Source organism: Vigna unguiculata, chromosome 10 (genome assembly GCF_037176805.1).
Source record: "Vigna unguiculata cultivar grain cowpea cultivar isolate G323 ecotype 2 chromosome 10, ASM3717680v1, whole genome shotgun sequence".
In the NCBI taxonomy this organism is placed as follows: Eukaryota; Viridiplantae; Streptophyta; class Magnoliopsida; order Fabales; family Fabaceae; genus Vigna; species Vigna unguiculata.
In genome coordinates, this window is record NC_140801.1 from 47,165,668 (window position 1) to 47,182,738 (window position 17,071).

Consider the following 17,071-nt stretch of genomic DNA (forward strand, 5'->3'; position numbering starts at 1 on the left):
CTAAACGGATTTTGAAATCCATTTTGTTTTCTCTTGAAACGGATCATGAAATCCATTTCACATAATAAAAAGGAAAAAAAAATACAAAACTGATATTAACATTCCAACCATTCAAATCAAATTCCAAAACATTTTGGAAGGAAGATAACCTCCCAGCAGAGAAGACAAGAGGAGAGCTTTCCAAAAAAAATAATGAAACTAAACCTCGGATGCATGCTAGGTGTGTGCTGCTAGGTGTGTGTTGCGAGTAGAAAAGCGAGTGTGCACTGTGCATGTGTGTGTATACGTGAAAAGTTTTAGGTGTGAGTGTAATTTAATGTGTTCATGGTGAGTGAAATGTTGTGTGCACCATGAGCGTGAGTGAGTGAAAAAAATGTAAAATCGTGAGTGTTTTGTGCTTGAATTAGGTGAGTGAAGTGAGTGATGAGTGATTTAGGAAGGTGAGTGAATAGTAAGTGAAAAGGGTGAGTAAAGTGAGGTAGGAGAATGGAGTGTAGGTCCTACTACTGAATGTGAGGAGAAAAAGATCATTTTTAGGGGTACAGGAAAATTCTTTAGGGGTGCAAGGAGAACCCTCAGATATTATTAGGCTCAAAGAAAAGGTTAATGAAGGGGGCGCTTCTCCCTACACCTTCAAGACCTCTTCTGCACCCCCAAAATTTATTATTATGCCCTTCATTAATATATAGGTGAAAGTGGGTAGCGACGCAGTAAATTTCATTTACTGCGTCGCCAACTCCTCTGTACCCCAAAAAAAACAATACGGAATCTTTATGAAACGCATGCTGGCCTCCGTTTCACACCATTTTGAAATGGATTATGTAATCCGCTTCGGAAAAAAAATGAAAATTTTTTGGAAACGGAATACGAATTCCGTTTCATAAAAATGTGAAACGGATTCTGTAATCCGTTTCAAAAAAATTTGAATTTTTTTTTTGAAACGGATTACAGAATCCGTTTCACATTTTTATGAAACAAAATTCGTATTCCGTTTCCCAAAAATTTTCAATTTTTTCCCGAAACGGATTACGGCGTAAAGATGTAAAACGGAATTTGAATTCCGTTTCACCAAGTTCCATGTGCTTTTTTGTAAGTTTGCCATGCTAGACTTCTCTAAGTATTCTAAGTCAATTATTTGGCTTCCAATATTAAAAGATATTTTATTGCCAATGTCATCAACAGTCTCTCCTTCAACATAAACAATGTGTGGGTATCTCTATCAATGACAAGAAGATTAGACTAGCACAACACAAGGAACAAGAATTAGTCTCTGACACCAGTTAAAGTATTAAAGTAAACTATTATCAAATGGTTTTTCAATACCTTTGGAAGTTCATGTTGACGACGAATTGATGAGGTACGCCATCCTACCATATCTTAAAGACAAGTCAAGAAATAACTGAACAAGAAAATCATTTCTTTATCCTAGACAATTATCTGCAACATTGTGCCAATATACAGTTTCAGGTAAATTACTAATTAATGGAGAGTCGCTGTCTACAAGTTCTTTATAACAGCATGCAGACTGCTTCCGCTAACTTCTTCATAATGGCTAACTATAGATCCATTAGGCATAATCATCTATTGTCAAAGATGAATTGTTATTCAAAACCTAAATTTTAAAGAGGATACGGTCATAGTTTGCATTTGCATATGCCACTCGACGCTTAAAGGCACATAAAGCTGACCTACACCATCACAAACAATCTTTGACACACATGCTGCTCCTTTATACCTCTCTAAGTATTCTTTCTTTTTCCCATTTCATACACATGCTGCTCCAAATCAAGACTCACTCCTTAATTACATTCAACAACGTAAATCACCTGCTAAAACGGATTTCACACTCCGTTTCGATGAAAAACCAACAAAAAAAAAAAAAAACGGATTCCATATTCTGTTTCAGCGTCCTCCGACACGGATTCCAGAATCCGTTTCAGTAAAAAAAAAAAAAGAAACGGATTGTGTATTCCGTTTCAGCTTTCTGCGAAACGGATTTCACATTCCGTTTCGGACAAAAAAACAAAAAAAAAACTAAACGGAATGTGTGTTCCGTTTCACGCATGTTTGAAACGGATTTGGATAGCCGTTTCGGTGCACTCTTAAAACGAAGACCGTTTCTCAATTTTGATGAAACAGATCTTGTAATCTACTGTTAAAATCAATTAAAATATACAAACAACTATTCCTAAAATCAATTAAAATATAATAACATTACTTAACTGGGCAAATGGAGAAGATGGGGTCTGTGGAGTTGCACGAAAGGAGAAAACGAGAAAAGGGAGGTTGTAGATGCTGGGGAGAAGAACAGTGTGTGGACGGTCCGGAGAAGAAGAGTGGTTGTGTGCGAGAATGTGTGGGAGAAGAGCAGAATGTGGGAGAAGACGGATGAAGAGTGTGTGGAGGCTGTGGGAGAAGAGCAGAATGTAGGAGAAGAGACCTTCACGCGCAGCAGCTAGGTCAAAGATTCTTCTGATGGGGTGCAGGGAATCTGATTCTTATTGCTTTATTGGGGTGCGTTTTGGGGTGCAAAGGGTGAGGGCGGTTTTGGGGTGCAGGGGTATGCGGTGAAAAAGAGATAGTAACTATTATTTTTTACCATGGACAAATATGGAAATAAATTTGATTTTGGAGGTACAGGAGAGATTGTTGAAGAGGAGAGATTGTTGGAGGTGTAGGGAGAAGTCCCCTAATCAAGGCTCAGACTGAGTGCAATGGAAAAACAGTTCAAGTGGGCTTATTTGGCTAAATAGGTTCAAAACAAAAGTGGCCTAGATCATCTCAAAAGAACATCTAAAAACATGTTATGACAAAGAAAGTCGATGTAAGTTCTGAAACGTTAGAACAAAGGAAAAATTAAGCACCAAAAGAAACTTGAAAACAGATATTTAAAACTGCAGACAGTGAGAAAATTGGCAGAAAAGCAAAAATTTGAACCCAACTGGAATCACAAATTGTCCTCAATGTGCAGGGAGTGAACTGTTTATTTAAATTAACTGAGGAACGACATAGAAGTTATTACTGAGTCAACATCAACCTTTCCAACGATTAGTTTGAATTAAAAAAACCAAATCAAATAAGTTCGGATCACAATTTAATTTTCAAGATATCAAATTTAAATTTAAAATATCAAATAAGCTTTCCGTCATTTTCTGAACCTAAACAGATAAGTTCAATCCCCAATAATAATTTAGAATACCACGTAAACAAAGTCTGTTTATATTGTAACAAACCAAAATAAATACAACATATCAATCGATCCCGACCAAAAAATGAAAGGCTAACTCAACTCCAAAATTTGTGATCTCCAAATTATTGCTCATAATGACTACATAGAAGTTAAGACAGCTACTATTACAGCATCAATTATGACCTTTCACTCATCATCACTCTCATCGTCATCACCAGCAGCAGAGTTGAGAGCCTGTAAGCGTGCAACCAATTTAGCCTTTCTCTCCTCATAAGTGAGTTTCTTCAGATTGTACCTGCACAAAGACGCAAATATTCTCAGAAACATCATCCATACTAAAACCTAAATTACCAAAAATCAGAACCAAAAAAGGTTTAAAATGTCAACCAAGCCACAACTTGAAATATAGCAAAAATAGAGTACATAAGTTAAATACAAACAAACTACTATTATTGCGTAATTTTTATGAAGTTTAATAATACAGCAAATCATAATTTAATAATTATTATAATTGAAGCATTTTTTTATGAACTTATTGAATAATGTAAAATCGTAAGTCCATCCTGATATAAATTAATCAGGTCCATGAGTAGTAGGTATGACCATTTTTGTAAAAAACTATGAGTGAATTAAATTAGATCTACTTCATACAATCATAAATAAATATTTATAGGACTGATTAAAATTTTATGTAACTTAAAAAAGAAACATGTGATTCTTATTTCACAATCCCAACATTTCATAACAAGACTTAGTGATTCATAACCATAATAAATATTACTAACAAATAACATTAACATTAGATTTAATAAATTTCAATACTAAACCACACCTATATATCCACGAAATTACATATTTCACAAAACAATTAATGTCATACGGAACTAGTTGCAAAAAGAAGATGAACACAAGCCAGATAAATAGCAGAAACTAGATAAACAGCACAGAATTAGTTAAATATACAGTCAATCCAACAACAGCTCCAATTCAAAATGCCAGATATCAAATGAGAAGAGATATATGCATTTCACTAATTATAAAATTATATAGACATATACATTTTGCTAATTCTAGAATCTATATAGACATGCATTTCACTTATTCTACAATCTATATGCATTAAAAAAATTAACAGTGCTTTGCCTCTTGTGCTCCTTTGGCGCCTGCTTCTCAGATTGTTTGAAAGTAGGATCAGCTCGGATGGCAGCATGAACCTTCTTATACAAATCCTCCAAACCATCAGGCTCTATTCCCCGCTTAATAAAAGCACTAAAGTGTGACTGGTATTTCTCTGGCTCATCCTCATTCAATGTCTGCATAACACGTAAAATAGTCGTGATATAGTACTAAACATTTAAACACAATTGTACTAAATAAAACCTCTGTGCGTACCTTCATATAAGCAGCAACATGTCCACCAAAAACATATTTGCGATGAACATCAGCATCAAGCTCCTTCTTATCCTTATCAAAGCCAGCAAACCTTTTATCACTATGAGGTATATCCAAACCCCCATCGAGAGCTCCCTGTAAACACAGCAGAATTATCCAATTTGTCTATTAATAAACAAAAATCACACTAAATAGCACTGTATCGAAGAAAAAATAGAATACCTTAAGGGCACCAAAGACACGATTGCCTGTTGTGGTCCTAATAAGACCAACATCAAGGAGAGCACGGAATGGTCTCCTGGTATCCGCTGGTTCCACTGAATAATCCTCTCCGGTGGCCTGAAAAGGGAACATCCAAATAACTTAGAAAGATGTGACAAATAAATAAAAAAACAGAGCATAGCAAACTTATAGATACCTCGACATTTCCTTCATACTCCTCGTCCATTTCAAGCTTCTTAAGCACTCGACGGGCCAACAAGAGTCCAGTGCAATAAGCTGATGACAGAGCAAAACAGTAAAAAGATAGACACAAACCGTGGGTAACAAAATGGTTGGGAGCTAGATTTCTTCACAAAGTACCTGCAGCATAGTTTGTAAGGCCTACTTCGAGACCATAGCGTGGTAGCTCATGTGCATATGCTGCAGCAAGAACATTATCACCAGCAATGGTAGCAGATGTTATTTGGGCAATGATGTCCTTGTTAGTCTAATATCAGGTTAAGGTTTATGCCGACAGAAAAACATCAACTGAGTGAAGAAATTCAGTTATTCACATGACGAAACACAACAATTCAAGCACATATAACAAATTCTTCATAAAAGTAGGATACAAATCGAACCACAAATCGATATTTTGGTGTATTGTACTTGTTCTTATCCTGGTTTATCAACCGAATCCTGGCTCGGTAATCGGTTTTTCCCTCTGCAGTGAATAAAATCTCAATTACAAACGAAGATTGCAACGAACAAGACATACATTGAACACAATGAAACAAAACAAACAAACAAACAAAATACCTCTTCTTCTCTTGAACTTCACTTGATATCTCTTGAAGTAGGCCCTTGATTTCTGAGCCTTAACAAACGCCTTTAACATGCACCAAAATTAATGTTGATACAGATTATGTGAGAAAAAAAAAACGAATAAACATAAGAACATAAAGACTGATCCATTACAAGCTAAGCTTCCAAACGTAAAAACTCAACACAAAAACCAAAATGGGTGACACAGATAAAAATTTCGACTTTCCGCTAAGCTCACAAACTATATAAATGCATAACACGAGAACGTAGCTGAAACGAAACACGGATAATCAAAATTCAGAATCTGCAAAGTAATGAGGCGTGATACGCACCATTGTGAAGCTCGCTCCCTTCAAGCGACAGTGGCGGAAGAGGGTGCAGGAGATTAAAGGTTTGCTTATGAGACTTTTTTCAGATGGGTCGGGTCGTTATGGGTTTAGGGCTTTATTGGCCCAATGGTTTCGGTTTTATTATTAGCATGCGAAAGCATAATAATTAAGTTTTATGAACTTGTTTTTCAAGTGAAACCTGCATTATTATATTCTAATTTATTTTTTGATCGGCACAATTATATTCTAATATACTCTTCATTATTTTTTTCAACTGTGATGGGATAAAAAAATCGTACACATTGCATAGTTTATACTGTGTTAGGTAAAGAAGAAAGAATTAAGAATGAAAATAAAAATATATATGACAAAAAAATAAAAAAACTTTATTTTATAAAAAAGGAAATTTAAATTTTTATTATGATTTAACTTAGGAAAATAAGAACCATTACTATATTACCATTAATTTTGTTTAGTATTAATATTGCTTTCTTTAACTATATTTTAATCTGATAAATAGTTTTTCCCTCTGCATATTGTATCTTACTAAATAATCAATTTAACTTTTAAATTAGTTAAGATAATTCGTTATAAACAACATTATTCACTTTAAAATGCAGTTTTTGTTTTATCTATTTATAAGACAGGAGTATCTTTAGGTCTATCAAAGCAAAGTTTTTAAAATAATTACTTTATTTTTAATTTATTATAAACTACCGTACAGGTGTTTGCATTTTTCTTTTCAATGTTTTTTGTGATCATATAGTGTATATTGTTCATGGTGATTGCTTCATGTTTCTTGGCTATGCTGTATAAATTAATGTCATTTTGGTTTGTTGAAGTTCTGGTGGTTCTGTTTTGCATTCTACCACTTCCAACCTTTTTGCAAGTGGTAGAATTGTATGTTGTTTTACAATTTCAAAATTTGTGAATTTTAATTTGTACAGAATATGTGTCGTGTGTTAGAGTTTCTCGAAGAGGGGTTTTGGGATTTTGTGGTGCGATTTCAAGAACACGTAGAGCAGAGGTGTGTGTGTGTGTGTGCGGGAAGGGTTTTGTGGGGCGACGGTTTCGGGAAGAGGTCGAGCAGAGGTGGGTGTGTGTGCAGGAAGGGTTCTTGGCGGAAGAGGTTGAGTGTTCTGTGATGAGTGGCGGGGGAGGGTTGTGGGCACCTTTGGGGAAGCGGTGGAGGAGATAGTTTTTCGAAAACGAAAATAATTTGAACGGAATGTGATGAGTGACAAGTGGCTACACGCGCGAGTGCGTTACCAACCGCTTCACCACTGTCATTTAATTTTTTCAGCTTAAAAAAAAATTTAAATGAAATAACTGATGCCACATCAGGTGGTAACAAAAGTGATCAAATTTGGGTGTCAATGTATCATTTCTCTTTATATTTTCGTGCTTTTCTTATCATCATTTTGCATATTTTTTAAGGTCATGTTTCTTTGTGTAGATGTATTTGAAAGAGTATGTGAAGATGAATTTGTGTGGATTCAAATGAATAAATATGTGTGTTTTTTTGAGCGAATTTAGAAGGTAAAGTGAGTGAATTTGGAGATAAGTTTTATAAAAGTTGGTGAGAGATTTGATTGATATGATAGATAAAATAAAATGTAAAAATAGATAGAATTTGAAATTTACCAAAATACCCTTGATAAAAAAATAGAATAATTTTGTAATTTGATGTGGTAAAAAAAATTAAAATTAAATAATAAGAATTTAAAAACTATTATTTGATAAATTTTAATAAAAAATTAGTAAAAAGATAAATTATATTAATTTATTTTTTAAAATAATTACTATGATTTGAAATTATTATTAATAATTAATAATAATATTATTATTATTATTATTAATTTTATTATTTATTGTTATAATATATATATATATATATATTTATATATTATGTATTATTAATATTATTTAATTATATATTATTTAATATATTAATATTATATATATATATATACATTTAATTATTATTATACATATTTTTATATATTTATTATTATTATATAAACACACACATAGTCGTTGTTCCCTACACCAACATAATATCACACCCACGACACCGGATACATAACCGGTGTTGCTAACCGTATAAACCACTATCACCCATTCACAAAATTACACTCTCCCCTCATTCACAAAGTTGAATTCTCTCTCGTTCACACAACACTCACATGCAGAGGTATAATGGTGAAACCATTCTCCATCCATTCAAATCTCCTTAGTCACAAAAAGATGTGCTTTTCGTAATATATCTTAAATCCGTCTTGGCATTTATTCTTTAATTATAGCATTGGAACACGATTTAACCACAACATCCTTCGCATTTACTCTTTAATCATAATATTGGAACATGATTTAACCACAACATCCGTCACTCCAAATCATTGGGATTCCCCTCATGCGAACAGGCCCTAAGGAAGCTGCAATGTCTTAGATTGTAAGTGTTGCGCTCTGAACTTTTACAGACAAATTGGATTCAGAACGAAAATTAAATGGAAAAGATATTTAGTAAGCTACTTAAGCCTCGTATTTTAACTGAGCAAGGCATAACAAGATCGAACTGAACTCATTTGAGCTCAAGTTAAACTATTGAGTTCAGCTTCAGAAGAGCATATTTCATTCTGTACAGGAACATCCCCAAAATATGGCCCAACAAAAAAATAGTTACAGCAAAATCTTACTAGTAAGTAGCCCCTTCTACCTTGACGGGCTGAACTAGTTGTGTTGCGTCATCGTCAACAATCTCTGCAATGGGAATTAGCTTTCCCTTGTAAAAGTCTTTCCCCACGTCAAAGTTACCCTCGTTAAGGGGTATGTCATAGAAGAATTTCGCTTGGTTCAAGGCCTTCTGGAACCCGAGTTGATGCTGTTCGAATACAAAGCGCTGAGCGTCCTCTAACTCCTTCACCAACTCATCCCTCTCCTCTTTGTCCCTTTGGCGACCGAGGGTGTGATCATCAACACTCCTCTGAAGTCGGAGTACCTCGTCTTTCAACCTTTTCTCCTCAACCTTCAGTGAATCGATTTCAGAAGAAAGGAAAGTTTTGGTCTCAGCACAAGCAGCATGAGCAGAAACAGCCTCCTTAACTTGTGCATTCAGAATGGAGTTAGCCTTCAGAGCCTCCCCCAACTCATGTCGAGAATCCGCAAGTTCAGAATGCACTTTCTCACCATCCAAGCACAGTGTGCGGCATAGCAGAGCAGCACGTGCGTTTAACTCCATTATGGCTTCAACAGCCTCGCCAAAAGATAGCCCCTTGTAAAATTCTTTCTCAGCACCGTTAAGGTCAAATGATAACTTATTCCCCAGGCGTAACTCTACCCCGAAGATTCCACCACCAAGAGGGGCCGAAGTTTCACCACTGACCCTTTTAGGAGAAGATAACTTCTTACCATGATCATGATGACGACGAGAGGACTTGTCCTCTTTTCGTTTCTTGCCGTCACGAGGCGAGAGACCTGAACTTGCAGCGAACACTTGCTGGATAGGGATTGCCTCAGTTATCACCACAACAGGGCTCTCCTCGGCTTTCTCAGCTGAAGGCGGCACAAACTTCTGAAACATTTGCTTGAAGTAAGCCTTGCTATTCGGGTTCATTGACGTCATTATATCTGATATACAAACACAAACTTAGCCAAGTTAACAACCCCACGAAGCATCCTATACACAAGAAACAAACTTACCATACAATTCCTCCCGTAGACGAGGAGATTTATAAGCCTTGAGGAGTTTTCGAGTTGGAAGTTTTCGGGGTAGCCGATTAAGTGTATTTAAAGCTGAGACTTCTTCCGGAGACATCACCGAACGAGGCCAAGAAGTAAACTTGGTAGGACGGCAAGTCCAATACAAGGGGAACTTCGCCTTGTCGCCGTTGAAGAAATACTTTCGACCCTCATCTTTTATCATGACTTTGAAAAATTTGCCCTTGAAGTTTTTATACGACGAAGAAAAAAGACCAAAGAGACTACTCCAAGAGTTACTTATCAAAGAAAGCCACCCGACACGCTTGGTGGGACGGGTGCTGAAGTGATGCAAGAAAAGTGCAGGAGTGGGAGTTATGGCTAAACCTTTACATAAAATCCTGAAAGCTTGGAGCGCTGCCCAACTATTTGGATGGAGTTGCGTGGGTGCCACGTTTAACTCGGTTAGAACACCGGCGATAAAGGCATCAAATGGAAGGCGGATGTGTAAATCTTTGAAGAGACATGCGTAGACGTAGAAGAAGTCTTCCTTCATACCCTCTTGTCCGTGACAGACATTTTCGTTTTCTTTGCAAGCACGAAAACTAATCACGTTGTCTTCTATGTCCTCTTCGAGAACATTCACACTCTCGGCGAAAGATCCAACGGTTTCCCCCGAACGGTATTGAGTGAAATATTGCTTTACAGGAAAATCCACCCAATCATAGCCTGGGCGAACAGGCAAGTTCAACCCGGCACCTTCTTCTATAGCATTTATAGGAACGACATTGCCCTTGGACTGAACACTCCTGTCAGCTAAATGGCTACTCGACGACACTGAACCGCCACCGGTCCTATTTCCACCTCCACTGGCCGTGGTGGAGCCGCTGCGAACGGAAGTTGCGGACATGGACGACGACGTGGCGACATCAACATACCCTTTCCCCTTCCGAACCGAAAACTCCTCCGACGAAATGTTAATAGGGCTTGACATCATTACCTGTGCAGCAAACGACAGAAGAGAAGAGAAGTGAAAGCCTATCGCTGTATATAGGAAGAAAAACAGCCAGTCATCAAACCACTGCAGTCGAGGTCATATCATAACCTCCATTTTTTATATATATATATATTGGGAAAAGGTTTAATTGTAATTATAGTGTTAATAATTTATTTATGATTTTAAACCTGATATTTTGAATTGTTTTATTTAAATTAACATTGACTAAGGAAATGATCTACAATAGAAGTTATTAGTGTTCATATCAAATCACCCTTTCCAATGATCAGTTCGGATTAAAAAAACTAAATCTAATCATATAAGTTTGGATCACAATTTGAATTTCAAGATATCAAATTTAAATTTAAAACCATAAACAAGTTTTCCGCCATTTTCTGAACCCAAACTGATAAGTTCAATCCCCAATAATAATAATAATTTAGAATACCACGTAAACAAAGTCTGATTAAATTGTAAACAACATATCTGTAGTATGAAATAAAATATAACACATTAATCATCCCGCACAAAATGAAAGCCTAACTCAGCTCCAAAATTTGTGATCTACAAAATAAATGCTCATAATGGCTAAATACAAGCTAAGACAGCTCCTATTACAGCATGAATGATGAACTTTTTCACTCGTCATCCTCATCTTCATCATCACCAGCAGCAGAGTTGAGAGCCTGCAAGCGTGCAACCAATTTAGCCTTTCTCTCCTCATAAGTGAGTTTCTTAAGATTGTACCTGCATAAAGATGCAAATATTTTCAGAAACATCCTCCATACTAAAACTTAAATTACCAAAAATCAGAATCAAAAAATGTTCAAAATGTCAACCATGACACAACTTGAAATATAGCCAAAATAGAGTACATAGGTGAAATACAGACAAAACATTATGTGTAAATTTTATGAAGTTTTGACAACAATAATATAATGATAATTTAATAAATTACAATGGAAGCATTTTTTTTGTGAAGTTATTGAATAATGTAGAATGGTAAGTCCAAACTGATATAAATTAATCACATCCATGAGTAGTACACTTGGCTATAACCATTTTTATATAAAACTAAGAGTGAATTAAATTAAATATGCTTCATACAACCATAAATAAATAATTATAGGACTGATTAAAATGATTCTTATTTCACAATCCCAACCTTTCATAACAAGACATAATGATTCATATTTTTAACATAAAGAGAACATGTGCCTCATAAAATAAACTAAACCATAATATATATATATATATATATATAAAACAAGTAGCAAAAATAAGATGAACAAAAGCTAGATAAATAACAGAAACTGGATAAACAGCACAGGTTTACTTCAATATATAGCCAATCCAACAACAGCTCAAATTCAAATTCACAGAATTCAAATGACACAATAGATATATGCATTTCCTTAATTCTAGAATCTACATGCATTCAAAAAATATCAGCCACTTACCTCTTGTGCTCCTTTGGTGCCTGTTTCTCGGATGTCTTGAAAGTAGGGTCAGCTCGGATGGCAGCATGAACCTTCTTATACAGATCTTCCAAACCATCAGGCTCTATTCCCCGCTTGATACAAGCACTAAAGTGTGACTGGTATTTCTCTGGCTCATCCTCATTCAATGTCTGCATAATACATAAAATAGTTTGTCAGAACATATTTTCCTAAATAGTCGTATATAGTATTAAGCATTTCAACACAATTGTACTGAATAAAACCTCTGTCCGTACCTTCATATAAGCAGCAACATGTCCACCAAAGACATATTTGCGATGAACATCAGCATCAAGCTCCTTCTTATCCTTATCAAAGCCAGCAAACCTTTTATCACTATGAGGGATATCCAAACCCCCATCGAGAGCTCCCTAAGAGCACAACAGAATTATTCAATTTGCCTATTAATAAACAACAATCACACTAAATAGCACTGTATTGAAATTGAACTAGAATACCTTAAGAGCACCAAAGACGCGATTGCCTGTTGTGGTCCTAATAAGACCAACATCAAGGAGAGCACGGAATGGTCTCCTGGTGTCGGCTGGTTCCACTGAATAATCCTCTCCGGTGGCCTGAAAAGGGAACATCCAAATAACTCAGAAAGATGTGACAAATAAAAAGAAAAAAAAAAAAAAAACAGACCATAGCAACCATGTAGATACCTCAACATTTCCTTCATACTCCTCATCCATTTCAAGCTTCTTAAGGACTCGACGGGCCAACAAGAGTCCAGTGCAATAAGCTGATGACAGATAAAAAGAGTGAAAAGATAGACACAAACAGTGGGTCACAAAATGGTTGGGAGCTAGATTTCTTCACAAAGTACCTGCAGCATAGTTTGTAAGGCCTACTTCGAGACCATAGCGTGGTAGCTCATGTGCATATGCTGCAGCAAGAACATTATCACCAGCAATGGTAGCAGATGTTATTTGGGCAATGATGTCCTTGTTAGTCTAATTAAAGGTTAAGGTTTATGCTGACAAAAACATCAACTGAGTGAAGAAATTCAGTAATTCACATGACAAAACACAACAATTCAAGCACATATAACAAATTCTTCATAACAGTAGGATACAAATCGAACCACAAAGCGATATTTTGGTGTGTTGTACTTGTTCTTATCCTGGTTAATCAACCGGATCCTGGCTCGGTAATCGGTTTTCCCCTCTGCAGTGAATAAAATCCCAATTACAAACGATGATTGCAATGAACAAGACATACATTGAACACAATGAAACAAAACAAACAAACAAACAAACAAACAAAAATACCTCTTCTTCTCTTGAACTTCACTTGATATCTCTTGAAGTAGGCCCTTGATTTCTGAGCCTTAACAAACGCCTTTAACATGCACCCAAAAAATGTTGATACAGATAATGTAAGAAAAAAACATAAGAACGCAAAAACTGATTCATTACAAACTAAGCTACCAAACGGAAAAACTCAAAAGGAAAACTATAATGGGTAACAAAGATCAAAATTTCGCCTTTCCACTAAACTCAGAAACTGTAAATGTATAACATGAGAACATAGCTAAAACGAAATGTGGATAATCAAGATTCAGAATCTGCAAAATAAGGGGCCATGATACGCACCATTTTTGTGAAGCTCCCGCTAGCTTCAAACGAACTTGGGGGAAGAAAGTGCGGTAGAATAAGGGTTTGCTGATATGATATTTTTCAGATGGGTCGGGTCTCATGGGTTTAGGGCTTTGTCCGCCCAATTATTTGTGTTTTTAGGCTGTTGGGCTTATTGCTTTTGTTTTTGGTATTCTTAATTGGCTGCACTCCAAATATTACTAACTCAAACCCCAACAATAATACGAAAAGACTTAAACTCATTCCAGAGCCGCTTTCATCCTCAACACCTCGTTGCAGAGGAAATCTAAAATATAAGAAAACAATGACTTCTGGAAAAGACTCAAATACCCCAATTTCTTGATAGCTGTCTCATTTTTAGGTTTTTTGGTAAGTTTGCTTCTTCCGTGATCTGGCTATTTACATTTCCGTTTCTGACAAATGTACCCCTATGATCAAGCTTCGATTTCGTTCAATTGTGTGGTCAAAGAAGTCATTTTCAGTTTCCCGCCTTAGATGGAGGAGTACCGCATGATTTGATTGATGTGCATCCATTAATTAATGAGCTCAGTTTCTTTGCGATCAAACTTCATTGTTTTGTATTTTAAAAATTGTTTCAGCTGGATTCTTTCCTTCTTCCACAGTTTTTATTCTTCGTTCTGCAGTATCTTACCCCATCTTCTTAAGGTTTTCCATTTCTTTACTTTTTATGGTTGAGTCTTTAGTTTTTTTGTTTTCTGAGTTCGTTGTGGGTTTGGGATATTGGGATTATTTATGTTTGTTGTCTTTTTAGTTGGTTCAGTTTTGATTTTGTAGTTTCGTTCGCTTTTTTTTCCGGTTTTGTATGGTTTACCAAGTATGTATTCTGTGTTTTTGAGTTTCATGAGTTATGGTTTCCATTTCTTCTTTCCGTTTAAGAATTGTTGTTAGTTTTTTGTCAGATTCTGCAGTTGGTGTTATTTACGTTGTTTGTATGTTAATATTGGGTATTGGGCTCCCTTCCTATGTGGAGAAAAGGCCCAAAATTTGAGAAGCACATGTCTCACTTAACCTAGTGGAGAGGAGGCTATAAAATAAAGAGAGAGACAGAACAATAGAGTCAGAATACACTGAAAGCCCTAACACATAAAGGGAGAGGTAGAGGGAAAATTCTGTTCACGTTTTTCATAGAGCTGTCACAGTAAATTCAGCGCTGCGGATTCGTTCACCATTGGATCGGGCTGAAATTTTTACACCAGGTTTGGAACTCATTGCTCTTCATTCTGACCGGTCGGATCTTTGATACGAGGTCTAAGTTGGGAGATATTAATTTCGCACTGCAGCAGTGATTTGTAGAGGTTTTCCTCTCTTGTTCTTCTCTATTTGAAAGCTTTGTTGCTTTGTTATTTGGTTGGGTGTTGGCACTAATTTGTGCTATTGATTGAGACTCTTTTGTACTCTTGTTGATCATAGTGGAGCTATTTCTTTGGTCTGGACGACTCGTGGTTTTTACCCTTGATTTGAGGGGTTTTCCACGTTAAAAATCTTGGTGCCTTTATTTGTGCTTTTGGTGATTTATTATTGCTGCTCTTTGATTATTGCTCCTCATAGATTCTTGCAAGTTAGGGGAAATTATATCCGCTGCATTCTCTGGTATATTGTTTGTTGTTGTTTTCCCCATCAGAGTGGCATCAGAGCTCTTGGTTGGGTTATATTTACTTGCTTGAATGATGGAGGCAAATGCAAAGATGATTGCTTTGAATGGTACAAATTATCATTTGTGGAAGGGCAAGATGAAAGATTTATTATTTGTCAAGAAATTGCATCTTCCGGTCTTTACTACATAGAAGCCAGATTCTATGTCTGAAGAAGAATGGGACTTTGAGCACCAACAGGTATGTGGTTTTATTCGGCAATATGTTGAAGATAATGTTTATAATCATATTGCTAATGAGACACATGCCAGAGCTTTGTGGGAGAAGATTGAGTCTTTGTATGCTTCTAAGTCGGGCAATAATAAATTGTATTTGTTAAATTGCTTGATGAATTTGAGGTACAGGGAAAATTCTTCTATTTCTGATCACTTAAATGAGTTTCAAGGGCTCCTAGATCAATTGTCAGGAATGGGCATAAAGTTTGATGACGAAGTTATGGGATTATGGTTGCTTAATACTCTACCAGAGTCTTGGGAGGTATTTCGGGTTTCAATTACGAACTCTGCCTCGAATGGTGTTGTTTCTTTTCAGATGGCAAAGAGCGGTGCTCTTAATGAAGAGATGAGGAGGAAGGCACATGGTTCTTCATCTCAGTCTGAGATGCTTGTTACAGAAGTTAGGGGGAGAAGTCAGAAAAAGGAACATAAAGGTGGTAGAGAGAAGAGTAGGAGCAAGTCCAAGTCAAGATACAAGAATTTAGAGTGCCATTTTTGTCATAAAACTGGGCACATTCAGAAATACTGTTTTAAGTGGAAAAAGGAGAACAAAGACAAGAAGGGCAAACAGAGAGACAATGATCATGATGATGATGATCATGTCACTACTGCTACAGATGGTGATCTTGTTCTTCTTCGTGAGTTTGAGTCTGTTAATCTTGTATCCGATGAGAGCATGTGGATTATTGATAGTGGTGTTACACTGCATGTTACACCTAGGAAGGAGTTCTTCACATCTTACACTTCTGGTGATTTTGGAGTGTTGAAGATGGGTAATAATGGTGAGTCTAAAGTGATTGGTGTTGGTGATGTTTGCCTACAAACCAACATGGGAGTGCAGTTGTTGCTTAAAGGAGTCAAACATGCTCCAGATGTTCGTTTTAATTTAATCTCTGTGCAGTTGCTTGATGATTGTGATTATGACAATCACTTTGGTTCTAGTAAATGGAAGCTCACTAAAGGTAACTTGGTTATGGCCAGAGGGGAGAAACAATCTAAATTGTATTGGACTAAAGCTTTGGTTACTAAAGACAGTGTGAATACTATGTATATGGAGGCATCTTTGTGGCACCGGAGGCTTGGTCATATAAGTGAGAAAGGGCTTAACTGCTTAGCTAAAAAGGATGTGCTTATGGGATTGAGAAATGCAGAATTGGAGAAATGTTCTCATTGCATGGCTGGTAAACAAACCAGAGTATCTTTTAAGAAGCATCCTCCCTCAAGGAAGTCAGAATTGCTTGAATTGGTGCATTCTGATGTTTGTGGCCCATTAAAGGTAAAATCATTTAGTGGTGCACTTTACTTTGTTACTTTTATTGATGATTGTTCCAGGAAGCTATGGGTCTATGCTCTTCAGCGGAAAGGTCAAGTACTTGAAAAGTTCAAGGAATTTCATGCTATGGTTGAGAGGCAATCAGGCAAGAAGCTGAAATGCATCCGTAGTGATAATGGT

General features: G+C 36.3%; 3 protein-coding genes and 1 long non-coding RNA gene across 6 annotated transcripts; all 4 read right to left on the reverse strand.

Annotated features, from left to right (window-relative positions):
- Positions 1-1,021: 1,021 nt before the first annotated feature.
- LOC146883374 (uncharacterized) lies at positions 1,022-2,044 on the reverse strand. The gene is made up of 3 exons (XR_014985034.1): positions 1,633-2,044; positions 1,324-1,376; positions 1,022-1,239 (listed from the first exon to the last, which is right to left on the reverse strand). It is a non-coding gene; the product is annotated as an uncharacterized LOC146883374 (long non-coding RNA).
- Positions 2,045-3,167: 1,123 nt separating this feature from the next.
- Positions 3,168-6,072, reverse strand: LOC114166661 (large ribosomal subunit protein uL18-like). Of its 2 annotated transcripts, XM_028051423.2 has the most exons (9): positions 5,941-6,072; positions 5,603-5,672; positions 5,416-5,507; positions 5,165-5,291; positions 5,001-5,080; positions 4,805-4,921; positions 4,583-4,717; positions 4,334-4,503; positions 3,168-3,485 (listed from the first exon to the last, which is right to left on the reverse strand). In XM_028051423.2, the coding sequence occupies exons 1-9, from the start codon at positions 5,941-5,943 to the stop codon at positions 3,377-3,379; spliced, it is 903 nt and encodes a 300-aa protein (XP_027907224.1). In that variant the 5' UTR covers positions 5,944-6,072; the 3' UTR covers positions 3,168-3,376. The 2 variants fall into 2 exon arrangements, with proteins under 2 accessions (XP_027907224.1, XP_085524136.1); XM_085668010.1 differs by lacking the exons at positions 4,583-4,717; positions 4,805-4,921; positions 5,001-5,080; ... (2 more) ...; positions 5,603-5,672; positions 5,941-6,072 and having other exon boundaries at positions 4,334-4,524.
- Positions 6,073-8,481: 2,409 nt separating this feature from the next.
- Positions 8,482-10,763, reverse strand: LOC114166658 (uncharacterized). Its single transcript, XM_028051421.2, has 2 exons — positions 9,637-10,763; positions 8,482-9,564 (listed from the first exon to the last, which is right to left on the reverse strand). The coding sequence occupies exons 1-2, from the start codon at positions 10,628-10,630 to the stop codon at positions 8,633-8,635; spliced, it is 1,926 nt and encodes a 641-aa protein (XP_027907222.2). The 5' UTR covers positions 10,631-10,763; the 3' UTR covers positions 8,482-8,632.
- A 274-nt stretch (positions 10,764-11,037) lies between these two features.
- Positions 11,038-13,867, reverse strand: LOC114166660 (large ribosomal subunit protein uL18-like). Of its 2 annotated transcripts, XM_028051422.2 has the most exons (9): positions 13,728-13,867; positions 13,404-13,473; positions 13,208-13,299; positions 12,959-13,085; positions 12,795-12,874; positions 12,588-12,704; positions 12,366-12,500; positions 12,091-12,260; positions 11,038-11,377 (listed from the first exon to the last, which is right to left on the reverse strand). In XM_028051422.2, exons 1-9 carry the CDS (start codon positions 13,728-13,730, stop codon positions 11,269-11,271), a joined length of 903 nt encoding a protein of 300 aa, XP_027907223.2. In that variant the 5' UTR covers positions 13,731-13,867; the 3' UTR covers positions 11,038-11,268. The 2 variants fall into 2 exon arrangements, with proteins under 2 accessions (XP_027907223.2, XP_085524137.1); XM_085668011.1 differs by lacking the exons at positions 12,366-12,500; positions 12,588-12,704; positions 12,795-12,874; ... (2 more) ...; positions 13,404-13,473; positions 13,728-13,867 and having other exon boundaries at positions 12,091-12,281.
- Positions 13,868-17,071: the final 3,204 nt, after the last annotated feature.

What these genes read in the sequence shown, in the direction of transcription:
- LOC114166658 (XM_028051421.2), bottom strand. Translation starts at nt 10,630, where the DNA reads ATGATGTCAAGCCCTATTAACATTTCGTCGGAGGAGTTTTCGGTTCGG. An exon ending in TCTACGGGAGGAATTGTATG is followed by an intron (nt 9,565 to 9,636) that starts GTAAGTTTGTTT and finishes TTTGTATATCAG; the next exon opens with ATATAATGACGTCAATGAAC.
- LOC114166660 (XM_028051422.2), bottom strand. An exon ending in GAAGTTCAAGAGAAGAAGAG is followed by an intron (nt 13,300 to 13,403) that starts GTATTTTTGTTT and finishes TATTCACTGCAG; the next exon opens with AGGGGAAAACCGATTACCGA. An exon ending in ATCGCTTTGTGGTTCGATTT is followed by an intron (nt 13,086 to 13,207) that starts GTATCCTACTGT and finishes ACCTTTAATTAG; the next exon opens with ACTAACAAGGACATCATTGC.
- LOC114166661 (XM_028051423.2), bottom strand. An exon ending in ATGTTGCTGCTTATATGAAG is followed by an intron (nt 4,504 to 4,582) that starts GTACGCACAGAG and finishes CGTGTTATGCAG; the next exon opens with ACATTGAATGAGGATGAGCC. An exon ending in GCGCCAAAGGAGCACAAGAG is followed by an intron (nt 3,486 to 4,333) that starts GCAAAGCACTGT and finishes GTCTTTGTGCAG; the next exon opens with GTACAATCTGAAGAAACTCA.